Raw genomic sequence first — 25,604 nt, forward strand, 5'->3', positions numbered from 1 at the left:
TCACTTCCGGCAAAGCGGAAGTGACGTGATGACAGGCTCCGGCTTTTTCCTAGGCAACCACTAAATAAAAACAAAAGCGCTGTCTGATCCGCAGAGAGCAAAGTGTCTCTATGGACACAGACGTAGATCGTGGCACACGGATTTTTCTTTTCTTTGGTGCTCCTCCTGTATACTTTTTGACTGATAAAATTAGGCAGGTGCATAAATTTGGGCACTGTTGTCATATTATTGATTCCAAAACCTTTAGAACTAATTATTGGAACTTAAAATGGCTTGGTACGCTCAGTGACCCTTGACCTACACACACAGGTGAATCCAATTATGAGAGAGTATTTAAGGGGGTCAATTGTAAGTTTCCCTCAAAACAACTCTCAAATGACCTAAAGACCTAAAGACAAAGATTGTTCACCATCATGGTTTAGGGGAAAGATACAGAAAGCTGTCTCAGATATTTAAGCTGTCTGTTTCCACAGGAACATATCGAGGAAATGGAAGACCAGAGGCTCAGTTCAAGTTAAGGCTAGAAGTGGCAGACCAAGAAAAATCTCGGATAGACAGAAGCAACGAATGGTGAGAACAGAGTCAACCCACAAACCAGCACCAAAGACCTACAACATCATCTTGCTGCAGATGGAGTCACTGTGCATCGTTCAACCATTCGGTGCACTTTTCACACGGAGATGCTGTATGCGAGAGTGATGCAGAGGAAGCCCTTTCTCTGCCCACAGCACAAACAGAGCTGCTTGAGGTATGCTAAAGCACATTTGCACAAGCCAGCTTCATTTTGGAATAAGATGCTGTGGACTGATGAAACTAAAATTGAGTTATTTGGGCATAACAAGGGGCATTATGCATGGAGGAAAAACACAGCATTCATGGAAAAACACCTGCTACCTTTAAAATATGGTGGTGGCTCCATCATGCTGTGGGGCTGTGTGGCCAGTGCAGGGACTGGGAATCTTGTCAAAGTTGAGGGACACATGGATTCCACTCCGTATCAGCAGATTCTGGAGACCAATGTCCAGGAATCAGTGACAAAGCTGAAGCTGCGCCGGGGCTGGATCTTTTAACAAGACAATGACCCTTAACACTGCTCAAAATCCACTAAGGCATTCAAGCAGAGGAACAAGTACGACATTCTGGAATGGCCATCTCAGTCCCAGACCTGAATATCATTGAAAATCTGTGGTGAGTTAAAGAGATCTGACCATGCTCGGAAGTCATCAACCGTGAATGAACTAGAGAAGTTTTGTAAAGAGGAATGGTCTAAAATACCTTCAACCAGAATGCAGACTCTCATTGGAACCTACAGGAAGCATTTAGAGGCTTTAATTGCTGCAAAAGGAGGATCTACTAAATATTGATTTCATTTCTTTTTTTGTGGTGCCCAAATGTATGCACCTGCCTAATTTTGTTTAAACAATTATTGCACACACTTTCTGTAAACCCAATAAACTTCATTTCACTTCTCAAATATCCCTGCGTGTGTCTCCTATATGATATATTTAACTGCCATTTTTTCTCGAAACAACCAACGATTTCTACAGGAAAATCATGACATTAACAAGGTTGCCCAAACTTTCGCATCCCACTGTATATTCTTTATATGCACTTTGGGGCTGTCATGAAAAGTAATGTTGTTGTGTCACACAAAGTGCTTGAATCTTGAAAAAATGTTTGCCAGTTCCTACTTTTCATTATTATTTTTTTGTTTTATAGTAAACGACATCTGATGCTTGAAGTGTGTTAGTATGTACTGTATAAGTATGTTTAGAATAACTTAAAATTAGACCCTAATCACTAATGCCCTATAGCAGTGGTTCTCAACATTTCGTTGGTATGTACTCCATTTGAAAGCCATGGGCTCTCTATGTAACACCTACTATGGTACACATTATCCCAGGTACCCCTTGACACAGACATATTTGATAGTAGTACATGATAATTGTTTCTAAAAGATTTCTGTGCATTTACTATTCTATTCAATTTGCAAAAATACTAATTTGGTGTTGTATTGCATATAGAATTTAATTTATCATTTTCTGGAAATTCTAAATTTACTATACAGTACTTAATTAACAATATCAATGCAAAGTACCCCCTGGGGTACATGTACCGCACGTTGAGAACATATGCCCTGTAGGACTAAATTAACTCTCTGCACTCATAATAAGCCCTTCATTCAAGTGCTGACATCTGCAAATGCTTAATACTAAATACAGAATCCTGCAAACTGATATCTTCAATGTAAATAGGACTACCCTAAGAGGTATACAACTCATTTCAGTGGCACAGGTTTATTGAAATTAATATGTAGGGAATTCTGTCAAAGTCTCCTCAAAAACATTTTCTACTTACCTGATGCAGATGTGACAAATGCCAATGACAGTATCCAAAAGATTCTGTTTTGCATTTTCTTTTGAATTTTTTTTGACCTGCTTCAGTTTCTGTCCTTAAACATTTTCCTATAGGAAAAAAAGAAAATATTTTTAGCTGCCTTTTGTATTCCAAGACCAGCTACTGTTACATTTCCCCTAGTGGCTGGACTGCTCAATGCCTGCCAATCTATTTCAACACACAGACAATCCAATATTGTGGATTCAACCGATGCACTTAAACCGCTGGAATTGGGCAAACAGGCCAGAAGGGAACATGTGAGCAACACAAACACTTTACTATACAATATTTCAGTTACCTGGCTGCCACCATCCCTTTTATCGGAGAAAAGGAAAACCTGCTCTGACTATTCTAAACCTGCAAATAGAAATTGTTAAAACACTCTAGTCTGGCCCAAACAATACAATGCTTCTGGTAGAGAATCTTTAAAGAGGCTAGGCTTCTTTCTGCGGTGCTTAAAGCAGGTATGTAGCTGAAAGAAATGACTTTGCCTTATATTGTAAATGCAATATAAATAATTAATATATTCAGAAAATTATGAAAAGTAACAATAATAGAGACGGTAGCCACAGGAAAAATAAAAGGATAAAAAACTAAGAACATTAATACTTAAAGTTTTGGAAAAGGTGTGGAAATACAAGAAATGCAAAGCTTCTTTGTTTCAGAATTCAGGAAAGCTAGTGAGTTATCTTGCTAGCTTCAATCCACCATGTAGGGAGAACTCTTTTCTGAAATTGCTGTGTTTCTTTTATACAGCCCTGCTCTGAGGGCAGAAATCAGGCTACAGTCCCTGCTATTGAGATGAATTGACCCCTTACATTTGGGGGGGACTTAAATTCCAAATATATGACATGTCCATGTCTCAGACCACGTTCATTGTACACAAATAATAATAGCAAATTCACAATCCCCAAAGAATATGGATCAAATTCATAACAGACATGAATAGTGTATGACATTCCCTTCCTGAGAAGTATAATAACCGGGTGGCTGGTTATTTCAGCTTCATACATGAAATATGAGAATACTCGGCCGGACCTTAGCAATCAAATGATATAATTTTCATATAGATCATAAGTATGGTATCTCTTAAAATGTCAATCATACAATACAGTTATTTTAAATCTGGCCATAGTGGTTCCACCAAGCCCGCGGTCCTGCTGTGCTCAGGCTTCCTCGGCCAGCAACAGGACCAAATAATCCCTTTTCATGCTAGTTCACACCTAGCTGCTACTGACCTGCTGAAAGAAGACAGTTTTGTTCCTGGGAATTAAAGAAAAACATTGTAATCCCTAAATAGCAGCTGTATGCAGCTGGAGTAGACCAGACCCCAGGCTTTGCCCTCTGCTGTTCCTAGACATGCAATCTGGATTGTACCTTGAATCACAATGATTAAACTGATTGATTGCATTTCTTCATGGTTCGTCTGTGTCATATACTATATATCATGATGTAAACCTTATATGGGGCCCAGAAAAATACTTATGGCGGCCTTGTGTTGCAAGCATATGATGAACAAAAAATTTAACATAATCAGACTTTACCTTCTGTAAAAACTGGATGATAAATCAGTCTGTACCTTAAAGGGAATACTGGGGGGGGGGGGGGGATTTGATTGGAAACCAGCAAATTACTGCATTCTGGCTTCCATGTGGATGGGTGGTGCCAGCACTGCTATTCTGTATGCGGACCACCAATAATTAAAGTTGTAGCTGACCGCATCTATAAGTAATACATTTTGTGTGTGTGTGTATGGGGAGGGGGGGGGCGGTCAAAAAGCCTCAGGGGGCCACATTCGGCTTGCGGGCCGTACTTTGAGGACCACTGTTCTAGACAGTCTATGCACAAAGCATACCATTACAGATATATGAGCAATTTTGAATCTCAGAGACTTTTTTGTGCTACTGCTGGAGAGCGTATGTAGATTAGTCTCCAGAGATTAATCTCTCAGGGTCATACATAGCATGGAAATAATCTCCTAAAAGAACAATTGCCAAGCGATTAATCCCCTTCTTAATTCAAACCTGTGGAGAGAAGTAGAAGAGCTTAATTGCTAATACATTATACTAAATTACTGAATTGAGGCTGTTTGTGATTGAGGAAGATAATCACTCAATCGCACAACTGTAAATCGTACATGGAGCAACTCTAATCTTAACCTGTGTGATCCAAGCAAGGTGATCGGTCATGTCAGGTTAATGCGATATTCTGAGTTTTTCTGCATTTTGCAATTTTTTTAGGTTTGGTCTTTTGAGATTTTTTATAGTGATTACAAATGAAGTTATTTTACATGAGAATGTATATAATTCAAAATCAGATGTGATTTTCATGAAACCAATGCTATTTTCTGCATTTCCATTAGCTTACATTAAATGCTAATTGCACATTGTACACACAAAAAAGCACATAAAAATAACAAAACGCATGAAAAATTTGAAAATGCAGGTCTAATGTGATGCCACTGAAATACATTAGATGTGCAACAAACGTGAAATCGCTATTCCCCACAACATACATGAATTCTGGTATGTGTGAATGGGCCTGAAATGGCACAATTGGCCATGATTGTGTCTGCTGCACAATTGAACAATTACATTTCTCATGTAGCCCTGTAGTATCTTCTGGAAGGTGCAAATAACAGAGTAGACACTAGGAATGGTCGATGAATTGCAAATGTTCTATGCAAATGTTCAATGCAAATACAGTATTTGCAGCTTGAAAATGAACCAATGAAATGAGGCTTCAATTTGTCAATTTTTAGGCTGAATATATATTCATAATTCTGTATAAGTTTGGAGTTGTTTACATCATATTGACCATCCCTTTTAAACACGGTAGTAGTCATTGTTCAGGGAGGAATTATGCACATAATACACACTTATGCTGGGGACACACAATGTAATCTCCCGTCCGATCAACAGGTGATCGGACAGGAAGTTGTAGCGTGTACATGTCCAAACTGCTCCTGATCGATAACGGGATCGATTTTCCAATGGTAAGTTCGCAAAATCGATCCCTTTCTCGAATGGAAATAGATCGGACATGTCGGAAATAATCGCCTGATACCCGCCGATCAGACAGGAAATTACATTTATTAAATTATTGTTTGTTCCTAGCATTAAGGGCAGTACTTTGTACAACGTAGAAAAGGCTAAACAGAATCAAACATTTAACCACTTCACTACTGAGGAGGTTTTCCCCTTCTGTACCAGAGCAATTTTCACCTTTCAGTGCTCCTTCTATTCAATCGCCTATAACGTTATTACTACTTATGACAATGAAACGATCTATATCTTGTTATTTTCGCCGCCAATTAGGCTTTCTTTAGGTGGTACATTTTGCTAAGAATTATTTTATTCTAAATGCATTTTAACAGGAAAAATAAGAACAAAAATGAAAAAATTCATTATTTCTCATTTTCTAGACATTATATTTTTAAGTGACTTTCAGCAGAACATTTCCTGTTCCTTTGTACTGTGATGTTCCTGGGTTTGAAGGTATGCTACTGTACTGATCAGGTACCTGCCCGGCCATCCCTGCACAAAGCTGATAACCTTGCTGTATGCTGGGATGACAGAACTAGTGCCCGATTGGCACTGCACCCGTGTCCCCGCTTGCTGGCTGCCTTTTCCTCCTCTTTTACTTCCGCTGGGGCTTAATTTCGGGGTAGGGCTTATATTTCAAGCATGCTCAAAATTCCAGCTAGGGCTTATTTTCAGGGTAGGTCTGACTTTCAGGGAAAGAAAGTACTGAAAAAGTTCAGCCCCTAAGGTAACTATTTACGTATTTTTGTTGTCATTTTTTTTTATATGCATATCATTTACCCTGGTAGTTACAATGACACAGGCATCTCATTGATGCCGGCGATCATTGACACAGGGACTTAAAGAGACACTGAAGCGAAAAAAAAACTATGATATTATGATTTATATGTGTAGCACAGCTAAGAAATAAAACATTAAGATCAGATACATCAGTCTAATTGTTTCCAGTACAGGAAGAGTTAAGAAACTCCAGTTGTTATCTCTATGCAAAAAAGCCATTATCTCTACGACTTTCAAAAGTCGTGGAGAGGGCTGTTTTCTGACTTTTATTATCTCAACTGTTAGTTAACTATTTACTTTTCCTCTGGCAGAGGAGAGTTCATTACTTCACAGACTGCTCTGAAAGAATCATTTTGAATGCTGAGTGTTGTGTAATCTGCACATATTAGAGAATAATGCAATGTTAGAAAAAACACTATATACTTGAAAATAAAAATATGAGAATATTTTCTTTGCTGCTAATCTTCTAGTAATTATTCATAGAACACAACCAATTCATTATATCATATTTTTTTTTTCGCTTCAGTGTCTCTTTAAACTAATGAATGGGAACTGTGTTCCCATTTATTCCTCTCCCCTCTAATGGGCAGCGATGAGTGTGTGGGCGGAAGCTAGCGGCGGCCATCTGCAACAATTTACGAATATCTACGTCCCTGGGCAGGAACTGAAGTCCTTCGGGATGTAGATATACCGTCGCAAACCACATAAGTAGTTAAATACTTAGTAAAAAGATTTCGTGGCTAATTGCTGTACTTGAAAATAAACTTGCTTGTAAAATAAAAAATCCTGCCAATATTTCCTTGATGGAAACATTTTGCAAAAGCCATTGAATCCACAGAGACATGTATTTGTTTAATTGCATCTTTAGTGAAAATCATTTTTTTTCCCTTTTTTACTTTGAGAGGAAGTAATTAAAAATACTGTTTCATAATCCTACCTTCTGTTCTCCGCTATACAGCAACTGCTGTCTGCTGCCTTGTTTCCTGGCTCGCTGTAGCCTTTTCACCACTCATTCTGTATATATACCCCTACACAAAATACAAGGCAGCTGTGCAGCAGCTGTCAGTACAGCGATTCAGACATTTCCAGCCATATCGACACACGAATGTCTGATTTGGTGAGTTTTACACAATGGGTCTGACTTATCAAGGCATCTCCAAGTCAGAAAGCAGAATCGGTCTGCATGTATAAATGTGCATAGGTATATACAGCCCTCACCTACATCAGTTCAGACCATAGCAACTGTAGAGTGTGGAGGTAGCTAGCACAAGGCGAGGATAAGCCCCTTGTCCTTATTGGGTGAGGCTTAAGGGCCCATTCACCCCGGGGATCGCAAAGTGCTAGCAAAATTACTAGTGTTTTACAGCTGTGATTTTTTCACAATTAACGCATATTTTTTTATTGGACATTTTCATTATTTTTTAGCTATATTTTCACCTTTTTTAACATTTCAATTGCGATCATTCTAAAATCTCAAAAATAAACCTGCTGCATGCACCCCATTTGCTACTCACTTTTAACACCTGTGCTAATCTATTGAGTGGCAGCAGGCTTTTATGCATACGATTTTTATTAGGAACACTGTGGAAAGGCTGTGTATTGAAAGGAGGTGGGGAGGAATGAGAGTGAGTCGTACTGGTATTATTTTAAAAGGAAAAACCCATATCCTTCTCAGTTTAGGTTCCCTTTAAAGAAAGAAAAACATGTATTTTTTTAACAAAATATAGCTTGACATATTTATAGTAAATTTAAGGGTCCTTTTGCTTTTGGTGCACTGCGATTTACTAGTGGCAAAATAGCTATCGCAGGGCATTACACAGACTTTAGTATATGCAGCAGACTGCGTTGACAGGGAAATTGGGGGAACTTGCCTTCAAAGAGTCCCACCCTTAAGTCACGTGTATACTGCTGGCCAGGAATTGCGTCATCTGAATATATGCATCTGCGCACCACACACACAAACATGCCAGAAATACAAAATGTTCACATTACCATTGACTTTAATTGCTTGCGGTGCCACACGAGGTGCGGGATAACACACTTCAGCTTCTGTGCCAGCTGGACCACTTCCATGGCATTGCATTTCAGGAAGTGTGTCATGTTCCACTGACTTAAATGTCTATTGCGACAATCTGTGGTAGGAAAGGGTACCGCGACACAACCAGCGGCATAGCAATAGGGTGTGCAGAGGTTGCGACCGCACCAGGGCTCTTGGCCAGAGGGGCCCCGTAGAGCCCTCCCTCAACCACAAGTGCTTGGGGGGCCCAATGTAAAATTTGCACTGGGGCCCAGAGCTGCTCAGCTACGCCACTGGACACAACACGGTAAATGTAAAAGGGCCCAGAAGACAGGATACTTATCTAGGATCTCCATGGAGCCGTACACTGTATTATTACCTTTGTTTTATTTGTTAGTAAAGGAAAGAGAATTTGTTTCCATCCTGCAGGAAGCTGACTGATGCTGGACAGGAAGGAAAGCAGGAAGGCCTTTCAGTTGCCTGCCCTTACAGTGTAATTATCCCATTCAAGATCATTGTTTACTTTCATGCTAAGGGATTTGACATTACTAACTCTTTCATTTCTTTTATTTTGTTCCTACAATTGAACTCACACTATAGGATTTAATCTCAAATCAGCGGTCAAAGGCACTACTAAACTACAACAAGACCATAAGAAGTCACTAACCGTTCAGTCGCTTAACCTAAGAAATAGTTTCAAACGTGGGCTTTGATACATATCTTTTTTTTTTTGGAGTAGTCTGCACCAATATTGCTCTAGATATATATTATCTTATCATTCTTCCATACTGTCTGATTTGATTACTAAAGATCACACGCTGGGTAGAAGAATCATTTGTTCCATGCATTAAATAAATGCATTCCCCATATTATATACGTGATTGCAGTTCATTTCAGACACCTTTTCCCTTTCTTACAACTTGCTTTGAAAGATCACTTAAAGCACTGCAGTGTCTTGTAGTAGAATGCAGTCAATTATTCAGGATACCCACTTTTAAATTAATTATCCTTATTTCAGCACCCACAACACTTCCTATAGCTATATATTGCTGTATATTGGCATGTAGCCCCGCCCTTTCAGTGATGCTTAGCCTAGGCTGTTTAGCTATGGGGAATTCCACTCCCAGAGTATTCTGGGAGACCAGGTAATATTTTCACTGGCTTTAGAATGCTCAGAAATGATTTTCAGAACGTAAAGATTTTACAAAGGAAATGAATACTGTAAAAATAACCAATTTTAATAATCACATGATTTATATTACAGTTCCTCATTAAAACAGTCTAATGTTGGGAAAACACCATACAATTTTCTGTTAGATTTTCTGTTAGATTTTTCTGTTAGATTTTCTGTTAGAATGCATAATTAGATTATTTTCTGTAGAGACTGGTCATTATCTCTGGTGCATTGTCTTCTGTTTATCTCCTGCTGAGTAGAACAATGCCTAATTGCTAGGCAGATAGATGGTAAGATAGATAAAGTTTAACATGTTGGAAATTTATCTATCTGGCAGGTAAATCTAACAGAAAATTGTATGGTGTATTTCCCGCATAAAATATACATTTAATGGATGGATAGATAGATGGATGAATAGATGGATGGACAGATGGATAAATGGATGGACAGATATAGAGAGCGATAGATCTTAAAAAGTTAGTTGACCAAAATAGCCTCAGTGGGACCCTAACCCCAAACCTCTTATTTTCTGCCCCAACAAGCTCTTTCATCTGCTAACATACAATTTGGCTATATGACATCATGGCATGTGACATCATCATGTGATGGTCCCAAAGGCTTCTGTAATCTAAAGTTCTTCCTGTAAGGATGATGCCACAATCATAGCAACTAGTATCTGTAACTAACCACTAGCACTACTAGCTAGTCGCTGCAACGCGTACGAGAAGAATCGGCGCGGGAGACTTGGGCGCAGGATACATCCTACATCCGGTATATGGCTGATCCTGCTGCTGCACAAGTTCCCGGCCGTGTTAAATACTATTCCCCCTCCAGGCCGCCATGGATGGTGGGGAATGAAATAATTTGACTTCCAGAAATTGCTGGAAGCCGAATTAGTGTGTTTTAAAAGTAACTTCAGCCAGTACAGACATCACAAGGGGACAAATGAAAACCAGATTGATGAAAAATGTATGCCCTTTGTATGGCCTTTGGATGCAATGTGGTCGGGGACAAGTAAGTGCACTGAAATGATCGGATGTGTCAACTTCAGCATGAATTTATTGGAGATTACTGGTGATTAGCAGCATTTATAATGTAATAGCAGATCTATGTGTACTTTGCTGAACCTTTTTTTTTAATTTAAATCTAAAAAACCCAATAGAAAGTGTGAGACAAAAAATACTGTATAAACTTAGTCCTGCTCAGCCTATGCCACTGCAAAAATCACTTTTACTTTTTAATTTGCTATTGCCAAGTAATGAGTGATGGGAAATCAGTGGTGCATATAATTCAAAAATCAAAAAATCAGTGATTATAGTTAGTTAGAACTTGATTTCAAAGTTATCAGTAGCACCAAAGGCAAACATTGTCTCTGGGGGATTTTTAGAAAGTCACATCACTCAAGTGGGATCACACCAATAGCATTACATTAGCAAGAGCTTTTCAAATCACAAGCTCTCAAAAAAGTGCTCCTAGTGAGTTCCAGGCCTTACCATTGCTTTAAATTCCTAAGGCCCGGAACCCACTAGCAGCACTTTTCTAAAGGCTTGTGATTTAAGGCTAGGTTCAAAGTGGTCAGATGTATAACATATGTCCTATTTGCCGTTTAGAAACTTCGAACTGTATTTTAAGCTGTGAAACAGAGCAGAGCTAATGATCTTTTGAACTTTCCTGCAGTAAAACCTTATATTAAGCTGTCTCTCACTGTTTCTTGGCTGTTTAAGCCATTTAGAAGACAGGACTGAGTTTGACCAAGTTGGTCTAATAGCTCAGAGAAGCTCTTTTGCATAGATAACAACTCAAGTGTTTTACCTCTTCCTGTATTGGAAAACAACATGTATCTGTACTACACACACAATTAATTATCTCATATGTTTATTTTAGCTTCAAATTTGCTTTAACCTCCCAGGCGGTATGATTACTTCCAGACTATATTGGTTAAAAGCGGTGCAATTTTTTCACAAGCTTTTAGACCCTAAAAATCATATTGCTAGATAGATGTGAGGCAGCCCTGCACATTACACACCTTCCATGGATCCAACTTGGGATTCCTACTCTGAGCTACAGCTTTCTCTCCCGAGCCTGACTTGCGGTTACCGCCAAGGAGGTTAACCAGTCTGTGCAGACTAAAGGCAGCCATACACTGGTCGATTGCCACCAGATCGAGCAACAGATAGATCCCTCTCTGATTGAATCTGATCAGAGAGGGATCTAATGGCTGCCCATACACTGCAAATAGATTTTGAATCAATTTCAGCATGAAATCGATTCACTACCTGTGGTAATGCCGCTGCCGCCTGCTCACCAACCTTGCTCCCCTGGCCAGCCGCAATACATTACCTGTCCACCGGCGCGATTCCCCGGGTCCCCGCAGTCTCATTTCTTCCAGCATACTCCATCTTCCCTTCACTTCCTGTTCCATCCTGTCACAAGCAGAAAGTTCAAACAGTAGAGAGCCCTCTACTATTTGAACTTCACTTTCTCACAGGACAAGACAGGAAGTGAAGATGCCGGAAGAAGTGAGACACAGCGGGGACCCGGGGACTTGCGCCAGCTGGACAGGTGATGTATTGCTGCATCGGTCGTCGCCGTATCAGCCGGGCGGCGAAAAGCGAAATTTTCCGCCTGGGCAGATTGATGGAATAGATCGATTTTGGATGGAAATCGGTCGATCGGTCCATGTTTGCGTTATCGATTTCACAGCAGATTCAATCAAGGTGATCAAATCTTCTGTCTATCGGCGGGAAATCGCACCAGTGTATGGACACCTTAATAGATGTCTAATGACAAAAGCAGGTTACGAAATGACAATCAATGTACTGCCCTCAGTAATTTATACTATGGTAAATCCACAAACGACAGCAAAACTAAAAAAACAAACAAAAAACCCCAAAACATTTTTTTCCGCAGCAGAACATTTATTTACATAAAACAGAACAGCGTAGGTATGTGTAAATATTCTATAAAGACCTTTAAAGGGAAGTGACCTTCAAGGGAACTCTAGCAGGATGCAGTAGTTTTGAGGAAAGGGAAACAGGACAGTCTGTGATGGTGCAAAGTGCTTTTTAGGTCTCTAGTAGAACTAAGCAAATAGATTCACTGACTGTCGGATTTTCTGAGCCTTTTGAATTATCTTGTACAAGCCTAAGCAATTTGTTTCCTTCCATGTCTCAGCTGGCAGAATAAGGGGACTATTTGTTTTCATGGGTTCACCCTGATCTTCTGCACAATGTGATACTACCAAATGTGGTCCGTAGAAAATATATACAAATATGTGGCTATTTGATTGATAGGTCTGTGACAAATGCCAAATGAGCATTGCAAACTGGTAAACCAGTGGAAACAGGGCTTGCCAGTAAGGCCCGTTTACACTTCAGGCCTGTTTCCACTACACGCAGATTGGATGCAGAATGGATGCAGAAAAACTGACTCCAATGAATGCCTATGGGCCTGTTTCCACTAAACGCAATTTCTCTGATGCAGATTTTCCCATAGGCATTCATTGGAGTCAGTTTTTCTGCATCCATTCTGCATCTATTCTGCATCCAATCTGTGTGTAGTGGAAACAGGCCCTAATCAGTTGCTCTCAGTAATAACTGAAATGTCAACTGATTTTCAAAGTAAGTCCAATGTTTTCCTATGGCACCTTTCCCGCTTAACGCGTTTTAACTGAAATATTTTTCACAATGCGATGCTATGGAGAAGAAAACCAACTGACTAAGGGCCTGTTTCCACTACACGCAGATTTGACGCAGATTGGATGCAGAAAAACTGACTCCAATGAATACCTATGGGCCTGTTTCCACTAAACGCGATATTTCTGATGCAGATTTTCCCATAGGCATTCAATGGAATCTATAAGGGCCTGTTTCCACTACACGCAGATTCGATGCAGATAGGATGCAGATTGGATGCAGAAAAACTGACTCCAATAAATGCCTATGGGAAAATCTGCATCAAAATAATCGAGTTTAGTGGAAACAGGCCCATAGGCATTCATTGGAGTCAGTTTTTCTGCATCCAATCTGCGTCAAATCTGCGTGTAGTGGAAACAGGTCCTTAATCAGTTGGTACGCGTCTTTTTTCTTCTCCATAGCAGTGCATTGTGAAAAATATTTCACTTAAAACGCGTTAAGTGTGAAAGGTGCCATAGGAAAACATTGGACTTACTTTGAAAATCAGTTGACATTTCAGTTATAACTGAGAGCAACTGATTAGGGCCTATTTCCACTACACACAGATTGGATGCAGAATAGATGCAGAATGGATGCAGAAAAACTGACTCCAATGAATGCCTATGGGAAAATTTGCATCAGAATAATCGCGTTTAGTGGAAACAGGCCCATAGGAATTCATTGGAGTCAGTTTTTCTGCATCCATTCTGCATCCAATCTGCATCAAATCTGCGTGTAGTGGAAACAGGCCCTAGTTGTAAACGGGCCAAAGTATGTAAGCACAATATGGAAAATGTTACTGAGAAGAGAACAGTAAAATTAATTATAAATAGCTTAATTGTGTAAATTAGTAAGCAGTTACACAAGAAAGAGCCTACTGAAATAAATGTACCCTTTAAGTTATGATCTAACGCCTTCTACTCACTTGATCCTTCGGGCAAGAGTGTGGAGCCGGACTTGTTGCTAGGCTCCAGGCTAGCTATGTGTTCTGTTGCTATGTGGTGGGGGGGGGGGGAGAGGCGGGTCGGCAGAGCATGAGGAGCGTCACAGAGAGAGCAAGTTAAAGAGGAACTCCAGTGAAAATAATGTAATAAAAAGTGCTTAATTTTTACAATAACTGTGTATAAATGATTTAGTCAGTGCTTGCACATTGCAAACTCTTTTAAATCCCTGATTTACATTCTGACATATATCACATGGTGACATTTTTACTGCTGGCAGGTGATGTAGCTGCTGCTTGTTTTTTTGGCAGTTGGAAACAGCTGTAAACAGCTATTTCCCACAATGCAACAAGGTTCACAGGCAGGAAACTGCCAGGAGTACCATGGTCCTCAGAGTTTCTTGTGGGAGGGGTTTCACCCCAATATCAGCCATACAGAGCCCCCTGATGATCCGTTTGTGAAAAGGAATAGATTTCTCATGTAAAAGGGAGTATCAGCTACTGATTGGGATGAAGTTCAATTCTTGGTCATGGTTTCTCTTTAAGTGAGGTAAACAATGACTTTAGCCAGCGCTGGACAATGCACTGAGGGGGACCCGGGGCCTTATTTACATGCTAGATAACTCAGAGAGTGTCATTGTCAGCTGCCTTGGCCGAGTTTAATCCAGCGTGTATACATATCTTTAGATTGGGCCTTCAAAGATACCAAACCTCTCATTGGCAAACCCCAATAACAAGAAGGTGCTAACTGGTCATAGCTTTCTGATCAATCTGCACCTCTCTCATTATTAGGGCAGACAATAAAAGGTTCAAAGAAACAAAGAGAGGTAAGAAGTTGGAATAGTGTTAATAGTGCTAAAATCCTAACAATCTACTGTATAGAGCAGTCAAAACAGATTTCAAAGGAATACTGATTCTTCATGAGCCTGATCAGCACCCAAATCCCTACATTTTACTGGGACATTTAAGTCACAAAATTAGCAAAAACCAGTCCTGGCACGGCACTGGAAGTTGTTATTTTCTATCCAGTCTGGACTGCACAAAAGTAGACAGTCACCAACAGGGGCGTCGCTAGCCCTATTTTGGGGGGGGCCCGTGCCCCCAATCTGTCCTGGGGTGCCACGGATCTCCCGGCCGCCGCTGCCCCCCGGCTGTCCCCACTGCCACACAGCAGCGTCAGCCGTCAGACCTCGATCAGCGTCGGGCGACCAGATAGAGCGGGCGCTAGGACCTAGCGGACACCGCTTATATACGGAAGTGACATCACTTCCGCATATTTGTGCCCGGCGCCCGCTCTATCTGGTCGGGTCGCCCGCTGATCCTGAGGTCTGACGCGGCCGGCAAGGTAGGTGGGGTGGGGAGCGCCCCTGGCACTCACTACCTAATGGGGGTCCCTGTCACTCACTCACTACCTAACGGGGGTCCCTGTCGCTCACTCACTACCTAACGGGGTCCCTGCTGTCACTCACTACCTAACGGGGTCCCTGCTGTCACTCACTAACTAACGGGGGTCCCTGCTGTCACTCACTACCTAACGGGGGTCCCTGCTGTCACTCACTACCTAACTGGGGGTCCCTGCTACCACTCGATAACTAACGGGGGTCCCTGCTGTCACTCACTAACTAATGGGGGTCCCTGCTGTCACTCACTAACTAATGGTGGTCCCTGCTGTCACTCAGTAACTAATGGGGTCCCTGCTGTCACTCAGTAACTAATGGGGGTCCCTTCTGTCACTCACTAACTAATGGGGGTCCCTGCTGTCACTCACTACCTAATGGGGGTCCCTGCTGTCACTCACTAACTAATGGGGGTCCCTGCTTTCACTCACTAACTAATGGGGGTCCCTGCTGTCACTCACTAACTAATGGGGGTCCCTGCTGTCACTCACTAACTGGGAGTCCCTGCTGTCACTCACTATCTAACTGGGGATCCCTGCTGTCACTCACTACCTAGCTGGGGGTCCCTGCTGTCACTCACTACCTAATGGGTGTCCCTGCTGTCACTCACTAACTAATGGGGGTCCCTGCTGTCACTCACTAACTGGGGGTCCCTGCTGTCACTCACTATCTAAATGGGGGTCTCTGCTGTCACTCACTACCTAACTGGGGGTCCCTGCTGTCACTCACTAACTAATGGGGGTCCCTGCTGTCAATCACTAACTAATGGGGGTCCCTGCTGTCACTCACTAACTGGGGGTCCCTGCTGTCACTCACTATCTAACTGGGGGTCCCTGCTGTCACTCACTATCTAACTGGGGGTCACTGCTGTCACTCACTATCTAACTGGGGGGTGCCTGTCACTACATACACTGGGGGGCTCCTGCCACTAAATGAGCTGGGGGGCTCCTGTCACTAAATGAGCTGGGGGGCTCCTGTCCCTACCTTAACTGGGGGGCTCCTGTCACTACCTAAACTGGGGTACTCCTGGCGCTACCTTAACTATGGGGCACCTGTTGCTACCTAAACTATCCAGGCCAGCCAGCCCAGCATCACCACCAGCCAACCAGCCCAGAATCACTGTCAAAAAGGCCACAGCATCACCACCAGTCAGGCCAGCATTTACTTCAACCAGCCAAGCACAGCCCAGCATCACTGCCAGCCAACCCAGCCACAACATCGGCCACAGCATCACCGCCAGCCAGGCCACAGCATCACTGCCAGGCCTTTAAGCTCACACATCATCCCCAATCCAAAAACTGTATTGCCAGGCACAGCAGCCAGTGTAACGATCGGTGTAACAATAGAGAGGGTCTGATTACCGGTGAACTGCAGTATCACCGAGAATACAGACTATACCCGATTATTGATGATCTGCAGTATCACCGATAATCAGATATATCTACTAACCTCTGGACACCTGAGATAACAAGTGAGTGTTAAGTGCAACAGCAATACTTTGAGTACTGCACTGAAGTATGTTCCTTCCGTTGGCCTAGACTCTCCCGGGGAAGGAGCTAGGCTAAGAGTAGGAAGGACCGAGTGTGAGTGACACCAGTGAGAGGGTGTCACTAACAGGTCTGGGAACTGCCTCTAACAGTAAGGCCAGTTCTCGAGGTCGGGCAAGCCAGGTCGTAACACACAGACAGATAAGGTACAGATTCAGGAGACAGATACGGAATCCAATGAACAGGCAGGGTTTGGCAACGCAGTATCAGAATAGCAAGGTACAGAATCAGGATGCAAATACAGAGTCCAGGAACGAGCAGAGTTTGGCAACAGGATATCAGAAATAGCAAGGTACAGAATCAGAGTTCAGGAGGATAGTCAGGCAGGCAGAAGGTCATAACAAATAATACAGTTCAATATTTCTAACGCTAAGGTGTGAGGTCCGTGATCGTCAACACCTTTGGAAACTATGCTAGAACACAGATACTGACAAGGTCTGAGTGCTACCACGTAGTGATCACAATGCCAGACACCAGAGTAATGACCAGCACCCAGTATATATACACCAGTGCTCTCCAGCACCTCCCTTAAGTGCTGGACCAATGAAAGTGGCTGCAATTGTCAGCTGACCGGCCTGGTCAGCTGACCCTCCTCTGACTGCCATAAAGGCCCTGCCTCTCTGCGCGCGCACGCGTCCTCCTAAACCAATGTGGACTATCAGTCCCAGCCACACCAGTCATGTGTTGCAATGTTGTTGCTGTATGGGATGCGGAATCCGCCGCCACGCTGTCTGCGTGTGCGGTGTTTCCTCCGCATTCCGCCCCACTGTGAGAAACAGGCCTATGCGTACAAACCGACGCGTCAGACGCGGCGGTTTCTCCGCGTTCTGCTATGCCAGCTGCAGAAACAGCCGCCTCATCCGGCGTCCATGCGGCGGCTTTTCCGCGTTTCTTCACAGCCAGTAGAGGAGAATTCAGAAGCCAGGTAAGAGGTGTCTACCATATTAAGGGGGCATTCTGCCTATTTATGTGAAATGCTGTCTATTTATGTGCCTCATGACTGCTGAATTTGTTTTGTTGGGGGCCTCATGATTGCTAAATTTGTCTTGTTGGGGGCCTCATGATTTGTTGGGGGCCTCAAGATTGCTGAATTTGTCTTGTTGGGTGCCTCATGATTTGTTGGGGGCCTCATGATTGCTGAATTTGTCTTGTTGGGGGCCTCATGATTGCTGAATTTGTCTTGTTGGGGGTCACATGATTGCTAACTGCGAGACTATGGGAAAAGCTGAATCATCATCATATGAGACAATAGCATTAAACCTACTTTTTTTTAGCTTTTTAAAACAGAAAATAAAACTGGGAGGTTCTAAAAAAATGAATATATTTTTTCAGCAGTAGGATGGATGAAATTGTTTATCTTCACAGTTTTTCAACTTGGATTTTCCATAATGTTCATGTATGTGTTAAAACGTTTGTATAGTATTTAGTTTAAATTGCTGTTGCCACTTTGCGATAGATAAGTGACTTGTGGGTTGCAGTTTGGGGCTCCAAAAAGTTTGCCACCGCTGTCCTAATCTAATGTACGATTGGCCCCACCCATGGCCACGCCCACTAACTGCACGACCCCACCCTTTGTCTGGAGAATTAAGATTTTCTCCTACACAGCACACCTGATTTACTAAGGTATTTCCACGGGCTCCACAGGCGAGGCACGCCCCCGCTTGGGGCCTCACACTGCGGGGTGCCTCGCTCTGCTGCTGGCTGCTGCTCCCCCCGCCCCCTTCCCTCCGCTATTCTATTCTGCCTCCTGGTCCCCTCCTGCCTCCTATCAGATCCCCCTTCTGCCCGGCGGCTCAGCTGTTTACACCGCATACCATCGGTGACATCATGTAAATAGCCAGCAGCGAGGAAATGTCCAATAATGGCGCTGCTTGTATACAGGAAGTAAACGTCATGTCCTGTATACGAGCAGCGCCGTTATTGGACATTTCCTCGCTGCTGGCTACTTACTTGGATGATGTCACTGCTGGAATGCGGTGTTAACAGCTGAGCCGCCAGGCAGGAGGGGGATCTGATACCGTAGTAGGGGGCCAGGAGGTAGAATAGGTAAATGGGGCGGGCGAGAAATAGGCTACCCCATTCGTGACTACCTGTTCCTGTGTACCACTATTCCTCACTACCTGTTCCTGACTGACTACCTGTTCCTGACTGACTACCCCTATTCCTGACTACCTGTTCCTGACTGACTACCCCTATTCCTGACTACCTGTTCCTGACTACCCCTATTCCTGACTACCTGTTCCTTGCTATCCCAATTCGTGGCTACTGTAACGATTGTGGAACTTTCTCCGTGATCAGCGCACAACGCGTGCGCTGACACGGCGGAAATCCTCCACAAGCGTATATTTGCAGGCACCGCGATCCCAGGAGACAGAACAGAAGAGATAGCTGGTAGCAACCGCTGCACCAGCTATACTCCAAGAACAGAGATCAGAACCATTTCCTGTCGACCACCATTGGGACAGGACAATGGCAACCGGCAAGACAAGACAGAACAGGCAATACAGATAATACAACCTGACTGGGCTAGAAGGGGAGCCTAAAGCAACCCCCAGGAATTAACTATACTAGATAGCAATGGCTGACACTCCAGCAGTGTCCATCAGGAACAGACCATGGAAAGGAAATGACCAGCAAAGCCTTCTGGGAAACATAAAGCTCTTATAGTGCCAGTCATCAGAGAAGGCAGGTAGGGGATTTGCATAACGAATGTATGCAAATTCCCCAGCAAGAGAACAGACCAGAAACTTGCAATGGAAAGACAGGTCTCTGTTCCAGAGACCTGCAGCCCACAGACTAGAGGAATGGACAAACAGCTGTCTTCCTGTGCAGCCAGCTGAGCGGATCATCACAACTACCTGTTCCTTGCTACCCCTAGGTTTTGGAATCAATAAAATGACAATTTTATGCACCTGCCTAATTTTATTTAAACAATTATTGCACAATTATGTAAATCCAATAAACTTAATTTCACTTCTCAAATATCACTGTGTATGTCTCCTATATATTTAACTGACTATTTTTTATCATAACAACCAACAATTTATACAGGAAAATCATGACAACTAACAAGGTTGCCCAAGCTTTTGCGTCCCACTGTATTCCTGACTACCTGTTCCTTGCTACCCCTATTCTTGACTACCTGTTCCTTGCTACCCCTATTCCTGACTACCTGTTCCTGACCACCTGTTTCTTGCTACATTTGTTCCTGACTACCTATTTCTAACTATACTGGCTACACCTATTCCTGGCTACCTATACTGGAGCACCACATGTAACTGGATACCTATACTGCAGCACCTATTGCTCACTACCTATACTGGGGCACCACATGTACTTGGCTATCTATACTACAGCAGCTATAGCTCGCTACCTATACTGAGGGCACCACATGTACCTGGCTATCTATACTGCAGCACCTATAGCTCGCTACCTTTACTGGGTCACCTCATGAACCTGGCTATCTATACTGCAGCACCTATCACTCGCTACCTATACTGAGGGCACCACTCATACTCTATCTCATATAGTAATCGGGACTAAATGTATTTTGCTAATATTTGGCTCCACCTACATCATGTCTTGGCCACACCCACTTTTTTATCGCAGCGAGGTGGTGCCCCACAAATTTTTGCAATACTCCATTCATACAAGGGGTTAAGGGGGGGGGGGGGGTCTCAAGTTGCAGGTTGCTTGGGGCCACCAAAACCCTAGCTGCACCCCTGGGTATCTCCTGTGAACAGTGGAGATAGCTATGGTAACTGTCTGGTCACATGATCACAGCAGAAGGAACCCAAAATACGCAGCGGGTCTCAGTGGAGAGGGGATGTGAGGATTGCATCAGACATGGATCTTGGAAACTGACAACAGATGAAAAGCTTCTCTAACTTATATTGTGGCATCAGTAAGATAAAAGTGTGGGTGCCCCCAAAATGTGTTTTCTGATTCTTAAAGGAAAACTGAAGCGAGAGGTATGTGGACCCTGCCATATTTATTTCCTTTTAAACAATACTAGTTCCCTGGCAGCCCTGCTGATCTATTTGGCTGCAGTGGTAACTGAATAACACCAGAAACAAGCATGCAGATAATCTTGTCTGATTTGACAATAAGGTCAGAAACGCCTGATCTGCTGCATGCTTGTCCAGGGTCTATGGCTGAAAGGATTAGAGGCAGAGGCTCAGCAGGGCTTGCAGGCAACTGGTATTGCTTAAAAGGAAATAAATATGGCAGCCTCCATATCCCTCTTACTTCAGTTGTCCTTTAACCTCCCTGGCGTTCTATTAAAGGGTAACTTCAGCCTAAATAAACATACTATCATCAAGTTACATTAGTTATGTTAATTAGAATAGATAGGTAATATAATCTCTTACCCACCCTGTTTTAAAAGAACAGGCAAATGTTTGTGATTCATGGGGGCTGCCATCTTTGTCATGGGGGCAGCCATCTTTTTGGTTGAAAGGAGGTGACAAGGAGCAGGAGACACAGTTCCAACTGTCCTGTGTCCTGATCACCCCTCCCAGCTGCACACGCTAGGCTTCAAATGTCAAATTCAAAATGTAAAAAAAAAAAATTGCACCAAAACAGCAGAATGAGAACAACAAAATCAGAAATCCCATCATGCTTTGCACAGCATCAGGGGCAGTTTTCTTCTGTGCACCTAAAAATGAGGCTTGTATAAGAGAAACAAAGTTCTGATGCTGTGAAACTGTTAAAGAAACACAAAGCCTTTTCAGTGCTGCTGAGTCGATTTTTAGTCCGGAGGTTAACTTTAAGATCCCCAGGTTGGCGACCGGACGTTTTTTTTTTTAATAAAAAAAAAAAAACTATTTCATGCAGCCAACTGAAAGTTGGCTGCATGAAAGCCCACTAGAGGGCGCTCCTAATCCGTACTTCTGATCTCCTCCGGCGATCAGAAGTAACAAGAAGGGCCGCGACGAGCGGCCCTTCTTGTTTTGCTTTCCTCGTCGCCATGGCGACGAGCGGAGTGACGTCATGGACGTCAGCCGACGTCCTGATGTCAGCCGCCTCCGTTCCAGCCCTTAGCGCTGGCCGGAACTGTTTGGTCCGGCTGCGCTGGGCTCGGGCGGCTGGGGGGACCCTCTTTCGCCGCTGCACGCCGCGCGTCGCCGCGCTGCTGCGGCGATCAGGTAGCACACGCGGCTGGCAAAGTGCCGGCTGCGTGCGCTCCTTTTTATTTCGTGAAAATCGGCCCAGCAGGGCCTGAGCAGCACCCTCCGGCGTCTCTGGACGAGCTCAGCTCGTCCAGAACGCTCAGGAGGTTAAAGATGATATTTTTTATTTAATTTGATTTGAATTGTTGGAATCTTGTCTAACAGAGCTTGTTTATCTCACACTCCGTGGAACGTTCGTGGAGTGGAGCCTATATAAAGCCTGGTACCAGGGCCGGATTTACCATAAGGCACTGTAGGCACGTGCCTACAGGCGCCTTATCTCACAGAGGCGGAAGTACCCGACATTCCCCTTCTCTGAGCGGAGCGGAAGTGCGATGTCACTCACCGCTCTGCGTCTGGCTCAGCTCTCCAGTCCTAGCGGAAGGCTCATGGCAGATGTGGCGGGGCTGGGCTGGGCTCTTGCCGGGACTGCTGCAAACTATTCCGCTCCATAGCAATAGCTGCCCGCCTGTCTGTACCATACATTGAGTAAGTGACTTACTCAGCGTGCAGACAGGCGGGCAGCTATTGCTATGGAGAGGATTAGTTTGCAGCGTTTCCGGCAAGAGCTGTTTGACATCATAAGATTTGCAGAGCACCGCCTTCCTGTTTCCTCCTCTGAATGCCGGGGCAGCTGTAGCGCGAAATTTAAGAAGAGTGAAGGAGCACTGGAGCATGTCTTGATCCCGGAGCACTTTGAGCTGGCTCACAGGGAGGAGGAGGAGGAGGAGGAGGGGGGCAGCATAGACGATCAAAAGAGCTGTCAGCTAGCACACAGAAGTCGGAAGAGCAGAAAAAACAGCCAGAGATCAGCCTGCCTGCTTCAAAGATGGGGATATACAGAGGATGATACAGTGACAGAGGGAGAAGGTAATCTACTCTGCCTGGCTTCTTCACTATGCTTTTACTCACGCTTTTTACAACCCTCTGTTTCCCTGTTCATCTCTGTGCTTCCCCCTTATGCCCAGTCCACCCTTTGTGCGCCCACCCAGAGCACCCTCTGTGTGTTCCCTGTTCATGCCCACCCTCTGTGCTTTCCTCTCATGCCCACCCTCTGTGCTTCCCCCTCATGCCCACCCTCTGTGTGTACCTAGCCCAAGCCCATCTTCTTTGTGCCCACTCTCTGTGCTTTCCCCTCATGCCCACCTTCTGTGCTTCAACCTCATGCCCACCATTTGTGCTTCCCTCTCATGCCACCCTCTGTGTGTACCCAGACCATGCCCCCCATCTTTGTACCCACCCTCTGTGCTTCCCCATGCCCATCCTCTGTGCTGCCCCCTATGCCCACCACCTGTGTGTACTCTGCCTGTGCCCTCCCTCTGTGCTTCCCCGTATGCCCACCCTCTGTGTGTACCCCACCAGTGCCCACCTTCTGTGCATTCCCCTTCTGCCCACCCTCTGTGCTTCCCCCTCATAGCCACCCTCTATGCGTCTCCCACCCGTGCTTCCCCCACATGCTCACCCTTTGTGCGTACCCCACCCATGCCCCCCCTCTGTGTGCCTCCCTGCACCCACCCTTTGTGCTTCCCCCTCATACCCATTCTCTGAGCATCTTCTGCCTTTGCCCACCCTCTGTGCATTCCCTCTATGCCCACCCTATGTGCATTCCTTTTGTGCCCACCCCCTCCCTCTGTGCATTCTTTTTGTGCCCACCCTCTGTGCATTCCTTCCATGGCCACCCTCTATGCACCCCCCCTGTAATTCCTACCATAGCTAGTGTCATATCCTAGCTTTATTGATATTGTTTATCTATTATTTATATAGCATTGACATCTTCTTATTGGGGATGAGCTCTGGTGTTTTTCCAAATTTCAATTTAAATGTGTGGACCACGACAGGGAGGCAGTTAACCTATCCTAGCCGCCACCTATAGGCAATGTTCTTCACGTTGCTTTCCATAGCATTCCATCTTTCCAATCCTTCAAACCCAAAGGGTGGAGGTAGTGGAGGGACATAAAACGCAATGTGGAGAGCATCGGCTATAGGCGGCGAAAAGGGTAAGTTAACTGCTGTCCCTGTGTCCTCTACTGTTACCGTGTCATCCGCTGTCCTCCTTCCTTGCGCTGTCCCCGTGTCCTTGTGATGTCCTCGTGTCTTACCCTGTACCCCCTGTGCTCTGATGTCCCGCTGTGTCCTTCTCTGTCTTCCTGAATCCTCCGCTTTTCCCCCAGCTCCATGTCACGCTGTGTCCCGAGTGAAGCTTCAGCCAAAAACGATGATGTACAGTAATTTGTGTTATCACTGTAGACAATGGTCTCATGGGCAAGTCCATTGCTCCATCATCTGGCCAATCATTGTGCTCACTGGGTAGCAGCGGGTGTAGTGATTGGCCTGATGACTGAGCCATGGTTCCGCCCGTGAGACCATATGCAACTTTTATGTCATAACTTGGGGTGGGGCCTATGCTGAGGGGCGGAGTTTAGGGGCGCCACAACTTCTGTGCCTATAGGCTCCTGAGCTGTAAATCCGGCCCTGCCTGGTACACATGTCCAATTTTGATTGTCCAAAAATTGGCAAATTTTACCACTTCCATGTAGTATGAGAGGTTAGCTGCACAATCTGTTCATAGTATTCAAAATCTGTTGGACCTAATATTACACGGAGGAGGTAATATTGGCCAGTCATTGGCCAATCAAAGCTAGACTTTGGATTTTTCTAGGACTGTGACTGATCTACTCTTAAATCTGATTTCTCATTAAAGGAGGACATTCACTTTAACCCGCAGGATTGCTGGTATCTGCCATAATTGTAATAAGCATATTTTCTTCTATGATAGCGTATAAAAATGCTGCGAAGTTTGAGTTCCCTTCCTTTTCACACGACTAGAAGGCACCATATGTACAGCGGTGTGACCAAGCTGGAAAGTTAAACTTCCCCTTTAGCAGTCTCATTTCCACTATCACTTCTTTATGACCTGGGACAAGTTATTTAACCTTTGCTCCTGGCAGCAATCTATATATGATTCACCACTAATTGAACCATTCTGTGGATATGAAGACATGACAGCAGACAGCATTAATATCTGTTTGTTGATTAATTAGGTGAACTGAGAAACTTTTAATCAGCACTGCACTATTAGAATCTCTGACAAAAGATGCTTCATTTCCTCCGGATGACACAAATCTAAATGCAGTCTTTTACTAAGATTCTTTGGGTAATAACAATATTACATAGTAATTTGTGTCTTACCCCAGGGGGTTCTTTCACTACACTTAATTAATTACAGATTTAAAATAATTGTGTTTTAGAAAAACAAATCATATAAAAAAAATTGAATACATAGTTTAGATGTTTAAAAATAAATGTACCACAATCACACTGTACACCTGATGGATTGCAGCGGAATCCAGAAAAAAATGATTGTGTTTCTAAGTGGAAATGGGCCTACATTGACCTATGCTGAGTAGCAGGAAGTCGAATTTTCTGCAATTGCAATTTCTGCTTTTGTGATTGTGGAACGCTT

General features: G+C 43.8%; 1 protein-coding gene across 1 annotated transcript in view; it reads right to left on the reverse strand.

The window, feature by feature from the left end:
- ACVRL1 (activin A receptor like type 1) overlaps positions 1–25,604 on the reverse strand; it is a 118,690-nt gene that overhangs the window by 62,624 nt on the left and 30,462 nt on the right. The window contains exon 2 of the mRNA XM_068267725.1: positions 2,359–2,465. Coding sequence (XP_068123826.1) covers positions 2,359–2,413 — 55 coding nt within the window. The 5' untranslated portion in view covers positions 2,414–2,465. The remainder of the gene's footprint in view (positions 1–2,358; positions 2,466–25,604) is intronic.

Source organism: Hyperolius riggenbachi, chromosome 2 (assembly GCF_040937935.1).
Source record: "Hyperolius riggenbachi isolate aHypRig1 chromosome 2, aHypRig1.pri, whole genome shotgun sequence".
NCBI lineage: Eukaryota > Metazoa > Chordata > Amphibia > Anura > Hyperoliidae > Hyperolius > Hyperolius riggenbachi.